This window comes from Telmatherina bonti, assembly GCF_933228915.1.
Source record: "Telmatherina bonti genome assembly, chromosome: 14".
In the NCBI taxonomy this organism is placed as follows: domain Eukaryota; kingdom Metazoa; phylum Chordata; class Actinopteri; order Atheriniformes; family Telmatherinidae; genus Telmatherina; species Telmatherina bonti.
In genome coordinates this window covers 27,382,260-27,389,958 of record NC_136612.1, presented here as the reverse complement: position 1 = coordinate 27,389,958, position 7,699 = coordinate 27,382,260, and the positions used below count along the sequence as shown (strand labels likewise).

The 7,699-nt window shown below is 41.3% G+C and overlaps 1 protein-coding gene across 1 annotated transcript in view; it reads right to left on the bottom strand.

The window, feature by feature from the left end:
- The window catches only part of srcin1a (SRC kinase signaling inhibitor 1a), a gene marked incomplete at both ends in the record, with an annotated part of 106,550 nt that extends 102,326 nt beyond the window's left edge, over positions 1–4,224 (bottom strand). The window contains one exon of the mRNA XM_079253108.1: positions 4,149–4,224. Within this exon, the coding sequence (XP_079109234.1) occupies positions 4,149–4,224 (76 nt within the window). The remainder of the gene's footprint in view (positions 1–4,148) is intronic.
- Positions 4,225–7,699: the final 3,475 nt, after the last annotated feature.

Here is a 7,699-nt window from a genome sequence, read left to right as displayed (position 1 = left end):
TACATAGCATCTATGAGTAACATCTTTCAGAAAAAGTGAGAAAAAATCCAGCAAAAGACCTGACAAAGGATCTAGGAGATGCATCTGGTCCTTTAGCTGATTTGTTTCCTGTTTGTTGAAGCCTCACCAGATACGATCTCCATGGTAGAGTGGCTCTTAAGAAATCATGCTCAAGGATGGCACACAGGAAGAAAAGCCGGTGGTTTTATATGTTAAAATATACAAGAACTGGACTGCAAATCAGAGGCAATTATGGAGTGATGAACCCTCCTTCCAGCCTGGATATTAACATTTTGGAAGCAGTGTGGGATCATCCTGTCTGAGACTAGAACAAAAGGCAGAAAATATCTAAAGAGCTTTGAAATGTCCTTCAAGAAATCTGTGGAACTATTCCTGAAGACAACTTAAAGGGATTACAATGAGCTTTTTAGGAGGGTTCAGATTGTAGAGTAAAAGCAGTCATCCACTGACTTTTAAGCTCCTGACAATCAAACAATATATACACAACTCACATATGTGGTTTCCATAATATTAAAAAAAGAAGAAGAAATGCACAAAATAATAAACCGATTCCAATATAACTCATGAGGATAAGGTAGCATGACACTGATAAGCCTGTGGCCCACCATGAGGACATAAATGTTGCCAAAAATAATGCATTTGTTGCAAGCAGGTTACATCATTTCCAGATATATGGTATCGTTCAGCTTGCTGTTTTAACTCCACCCTGTCCATTCAATCGGATGTGGTGAAATGCTTTTAAAACCCCACAAAATATTTCTTGCAAATATAAACATGTTTGAAAATACGGATTATTAAAATCTACACATATGATGCATTGAGAGCTGCTTAGTTAAGGTGCAAAGCAAGGAAAAAGGGTGCACACCGATTTGTGTCCAGGTTTGGTGTAACTTATGAGGCAACGGAAGAGATATCCAGAAAGTAGTTAGATTCTCTATCTGTCAAAAGGAAAGGCATGGCATTACTGATGAGGAGGAGATGAGCTGCAGCTAAAAAAAAAAAAAAAGGTATGAATTCATAATATCCCCAAAGAAAGACAGGAATCCAGGAGTTTAGGCTCATCCGAGAGCTATATCTGTAAAGTGTCAGCTTCCACATCTGTCAGGATGAGCAGAGCGGAGTTTGACAGAGTGATGTGGAAGAAAGGGAGACTCACGAAACATAAACCAACTTTGTATATGATGTCTCTATATTGTAGAACATCTGGTAATTCAACAAAGGTGGGTGATTTGTTGAGATCAGCGTGTTGTTATACAGCTCCAAGCTGAACTGGTGAGAGATGCACGGATAACTGGCTTGACCTTGGACATGACTGGGTAGAGAAGCAGAGAACAGCGCCCACCTCATTCTAAGTGAAAGCAGCAGTATGTAAAACATGGGAATAATAATGCTTTTCTTGACTAGTTTACTGTGTTTCTGCCAAGTCTGACCCGACATTTCTTCAGAAGAATAAGACAAATAGCTTTGACATTTATCAGTAACCAATTAGGTAAACATTATTCATACACTCCTCACCCAGTCATGGTCAATATCAGTTTTTACTTTGAAAAGGTCTGAATTAAAAGGAGCTAAATATAAATGTAATCTGACTTATTTTTGTATGAAAGGCAAAAAATAAGTTTAAAAAAAAACAAAAAAAAAACAACCTTCAAACCAACTTTTGAAATTTAAAAAAAAAACAAAACACATTTTTTGTCAAACATGAAATTATACTCATGACATATGTGCACAGATGTCAAACTCTGCCATGCATATAGTTGTGGCATGAAAACAAGGACCTTTGATAAATGCATGTAATATTTAAACCCTTGAATCATTTATGACCTTGAGAGCTCCGTGGTGTGCTTACCACTGCAGCTGTGAGAGACTCATCATAAACACCACGGACCCCTGAGTAACTGCACAAACCACTGACAAATATTTTAATCTTTGACTTTTTTTGCAACCACACTTTCCATTAATTATTCCCTGCAGAGTACAAAGAAATGCAAAGAATCCTACAAGATGGGAGAACTCCCAATGACGTAGCGATCAATTTTGCACAGAACTGCTATAATCTGTTGGAGCATGGCTTAATAATTATACAATAATCAAATGTTGCATGCACATCTTCATTTCTCATCCCTTGATTCAGAGTCCACACTCTGAATCACAAACAAATGCATGTGGGTGCACACCTTTGAGCTCAAGCCCTTCTGCTTACAACTTGCTTTGACAAGGATACAAGATCATTATACACTCAACCCTTTTATAAAAACAAAATATCAGGACTCTGCAGATCATCTTGAGATTTTGTTAAGCTGATTTACTTCAACATCAGTACAAGTGCAACTATGCTATTCCCAGCAGGGTCAATTACTCCAGAAATGCCCTTAAAACATGCAGCTCCTCTGCCATAAAACATTGCATCATCATTAGCCAATAGAAAGCCAGCATTCATGGGGCTTTGTGCGGCACAGATCTAGGGAATAAGCAGGTGGATAAGTACAAAACTGTCACAGCACAAACACTGCGTGCTGCTTTTAATAAACAGACAAGTGAAAGCTTAGAACGGGAGTTTGGTAATGAGTCAACATTTCAACCTAATACTCATAATGCATGTGACGTGATCGAGCACAAGCAGACTGCCACAAAGAGAAAGATAGAATATGGTTCAATTGAGGTTGTAACCCCCACATGCAAGATAAATATCTGACAGGGACATGGTGACAAGACACAGCGCCGTCCACCTGTCTTTGTTCTCAGTATTGAAATGAAAAGATGGCAAACAGACCGACTGCTTTAACACGCCACAAAACGCATCACTTAAAATAAATCATCTAATAAATTTCCCATACTTCACTGTCTATAATTATAGTTTAAATTTAACAGGTTTAAACCTCTCATCCTCCAAATCCAGACTCTTAAAGTACATCCCCTCTGTCCTTTTCACCATTTAAGTTAAGTCCACCAAAAGTCAAGACTAAAACTTCCAAAATGTTTTTTTTCTCCTTCGATCAGGTTGCAGAAAGCAAGGAAGCGTAGCCAAGACGTGATCACATTACATTAAACAGACACCATCATATTTTTACATCACATCATGCACAGTCTTGGCATGTTTCCTGTCTCTGTCAGTGCTCTCCTTTCATACACTATAACATCATTTCAGCATGCAGTTCAACAGCCACTCCAGGGCCCTCAAAGGCATGAATCTCGCTCTGCCTCACTAAAGGGGATCAGCAGATAGACAGACATGTGTTTTGACATAAACCTTAGCTAGGTGGAACATGAAAGCGCAAAGCTACCAGGATCTACAGTCTCCACACAATGGCAACATTATGATGAGCATTAACTCTCCGGCTAGCCAACACTGAGCTTAACGCTTGACTTTCTTTAATCTATTCTTTATGGTTTAGCCTTGCAGTGTGAACTGGTGAAACTCTAAAGATGCTTCTTTAATGCACCTTCAGGAAGTGTTCAAGTCTGACGACTGCATTATATTGAATTAGTACATAGAATTGCCACCAGCAGCAATGACAGCACAGAATATTGCAGGTTGGAAATGTTTGTTTCAGGAAATCAGACAAGACAGCTGTGCTTGTTTATGAAAAGAGCAAGCTGCCACATTTATTATCCATGTTTTGAAGAAAAAAAAAAAAAAAAAAGGTTCCCCCGGGTGCATATTCACAGTAATCCATGTCAATCCTCCTAAGATGGTCACTGAATAGAGACACAATTCCAATGACGAGCTTTGTAGAGAACGGAAAACTAAATCATGCACACACACACACACACACACACACACACTGATCTCCAGCCAGTGCAAAAGGTGATTTTGCTCTGCCTCCACCTGAGCCTCAAACACAGCTGTGAGTTTGGAGACTGGTGACTGCATCAGACAATTCAAATATCAGCTCAGACAAATGAAAGGTCAGTGAAAGGCAAATACAGCGGCCAAAAACTGACCAAACAAACTGATCAATATTCAACACCAAACAGAAAAAGCCCACAAACAAACAAGTTGCTTTGCTATTCCACTGCTGTGCCCTCGCAATCACTCCGAATCATGATCTCATTTAGACCCTCAGCACCGATAAATAGAACCATGTTGCTTCTGCCCGAAGCCGGACCTCTGCTTCATAACTTACCCGTCCACCTCCGAGCAAACCATTTTTTTATCTTCTGTTCTGTCGAACTTCCCTTCATCCTTTCCCCGTCTTTCATATCCACTGTCTCTTGTCTCGCCTCCCTTCTACACACCAGCTAGCAGACTGTCCCTTAGTGAGAGGCATGCGAGGGATGAAGAGGAGGGGAAGGGAAAAGAAGGTGAGGGAGAGAGAGGAGTAAGAGAGGGAAACTGACGTGGATGAATTCCCTGAGCTGTGTGTGGTTGACCCTCTCTCTGAGAAGTGTTTATTTGTTTTTTTTTTCTCCTCCTTTCTTTACATTATTGCATCTTTATTTTCTTTCTTTATTTTTTGGTCATTTCAAATGACTCAAGTATATTCTTCACCATCATCCTTCCCCGTTTCCAGCATTTCTGGGTTTTTAAACTCAGTTGTTGAGCATGTGAACACATAAATACAACACATCAAAATATTGATGCTTCATTTTAAAGCAGCTTTTTAATGCTGCAAAACTTGCAGCCAGTTTTTTAATAGAAGGGCTGTAAAAGTGAAAAAGATTTTAATCAAGATAGAGGGGTTTTTTTTGTTGTTGTTGTTTTTTTAAATAAAAAGGAGAGGGAGGACTGAGGACTGAAGGGAAAACCAAGAGCATCACATTAAGGAATTGACCCACCCTTTTATCCATTTACAATACCACCCCCCATTTGACTCAAGGCAAAGCCTAATTCCTGTAATAAGCTATCATTAGATCCACCATTTTTCTCAATTTGTCTTATTCATCTTCACTTTCAATCGCTCTGTTTTTACACTCTCTGCTTGGAGTGCCTCACTTCCCAGAGGTTGTCCATGTGGTTGACACCAGCAGCTGCAGCCACGTTTAACACAAACATACACACACAAAACGCAATCACACTTTTCTCTTGTCTGTGCACAAAACAAAAAATCTGTCACTTCTCTTTCTCTCTATCTCTCTCACACACACACACACACACACACATAAAAATCACACCCACCAACACCACCTGCTTCAGTGATGCTTCTTCTGCTCTACACCAGCCCCAACCCATTTCTTGCTGCTCCCACACATGGTGTGTTTCCAGCACCTCCTCATTCAACAGCCTCTCCCCCCCGCTGTGCCTCATTCCTCACCTACAACCCATTAACTGATGCCACCTTGCAGCATCACTCTTTTCAAGCAATGCTGCTCTCCACGAGCCCTCAGCCCAACCCCCATACCCTGTTTCCACAGAGTGTGACAGGAGGACAACCAGCTGGTTAGATGGCACAAGCCACAGAGCCAAAAAAAAAAAAAAAAAAAAAAAAAAAAAAAAAGGATACCTGCCACACAAGTATGTATAAAGATAGGGTTGACATGCCTTGGGATGGTGCATTGCCCATGCTGCGACACGGACGGCTGCAGCTGAAAGTGATCGCGTTTCCTGTTCCCCCTCCTCTTTTTTCCTCTCTACTCCTCCCTCCTCCTGTTCCTCTCTTTCTGTTCTTCACAAAGCGCTGTGTCTCTCCTTCCTTTTGCCGGTCCCCGCGCTCCTATTCGCTCCTCGCCTTCTACCGTCCTCCTTCCCTTTGTCTCTCGCTCTGGCTTTCTCTTGCCTCCGCTGGAACCTCCTTCTCGAGATGGCTATGGTCCAGCGGCAAGGCTGCTGACAGCAACTGCGCGTGTGTGGCTGCGAGCACGTGTGTGTGTGTATGTGTGTGAGGGCAGAGGCTGGCTGAGAGAGCCCGAGTGTTGGTGTGTGTGTGTGAGAGAGAGAGAGAGAGAGAGAGAGAGAGAAAGGAGATGGGCGTACACTTCAGCAGTTTGAGCCTTGTGCATGCCGGTGTAGGGATGCTCAGCATTCACTCCAGAATGAGGCAAAAATTTTACCCATGATAAATTTCCACTCCCTCACCCACTCTTTCTCACTATCACTCTCCATGCCTTCTTTTCTCCCCGTTACACATTATTCTCTCTCTCTCCTCTTAAAGACACAGGCAATGCACTGCATTGCTACACGCCTAAGGCAGATCTGATGATATGGTAATCGAGGGGAGTCCAGGGACATGGTCATGTGTGGGGCTAAGAAGCTGAGCTAGCGTGGGGGGGGGGGGGGGGGGGGGGGGTTGCTTGAAGCATTTACTGTACCAGAAATGAGGGTGATGATTAGAGAGGATGGTGCTGGTGATGCGAGAGAAGCTGGGACGGAAGGGTGGGATGAGAAATATCCTCCTGTGACAACAGCAGCTAATGATGAAGCTGTGCTGGCCCAGAGGTGAGGCGTAGTTGATTGGCATGGCAACCGCAGACCCAGTGACAGCGATGCCACAAGAGAGTAAGCTCAGCATCGCTGTGGCCTGTGGCTCTGTGCTGCTTGATGTTTGTTTGTGAGCATAAATTGTTTCTCTTCTGGATGCTGTCAGCTGTCACCGTAAGTCACCAACAATCAGTGTCCAGATGTAGGAACAGAAGCATGTTTGCTATTTAAGAGTGCGTCTTAATGGAGAAAGATTCAGACTGACAGGAATCGTATGAAAAATTGCATGTGATGGAGGGCAAGCGAAAGAAAAATGAGATACAAGAAGAAAACACAAGAGGTCGGATGAGAGAGTTTCTGAATCTTACTGTCAAACATACGTGATTATGTCCTGTGGAGTCCAGCCTCATTATTAAAGCCTCACGCAGCGATGCGTTGTCAGAACCAGGCGGCAGACTGGAACACACAGTGCCCTGCAGCATAGCTTCCCCAACTTGTAGGCCCTGTGTTGTCAAACACCAAATTCAAGACCAATCAGCAACATATCTTTTGCTTCACCAAATGCTTTTTTTTTTTTTTTTTTTTTATTTACACCTAAATATTACTAATCACAATTAGAACTGAAAAAAAGGATAAATAAATAATCACACTGAGGCTTAATCACATCTTCAAAGGTAAAACTAAGTAGAAAAAAAAAGATAAATAAATAATCACACTGGAGCTCAATCACATCTTTCCGAGGTGAAACGAAGTAGAAAAAACTGGTCTTAGATAAAACAAAAACCCTGAAAATAAATGGCAAAATGTTCCTCATCATTTAGTTTTGGATACACACACGGACAGATGCAAACAGCATAGAGTTATTCTTATTTCAGTACAGAGAGCCTCGCTTTTTAACTTTAGTCACATAAGTAATCGGTTATTTAATCATCATTAACCTGGGAGGGATGGGATTGATTGTTGATTAGATCCTGGTAAAAGAAAAAAAAAAAAAAGAAGAAGAAGAAGAAGAAGAAACAAGACTTCAGATATCTGGTCACATCCCACAATGGTCACTTCAATAATGCATCTTTTTCATGTAACATGTATTTCGTCAGGCAGACACAATCAACATTCTAAACAATGTATGAAAAAGTCCATCTAAAAATACAAATATGTATTTAAAAAGATTTAATTACAAAAACTTAAGGACCAAGTTTAATCTATTTTTCTGTAGATCATCTACAGAAAGAAGCAGAACTACAAATCACATCTGGGACCACACAGTCACAACCAGCTGGTACCCAGATGTCCACAATGAGCCTCAAACACACCTAATAT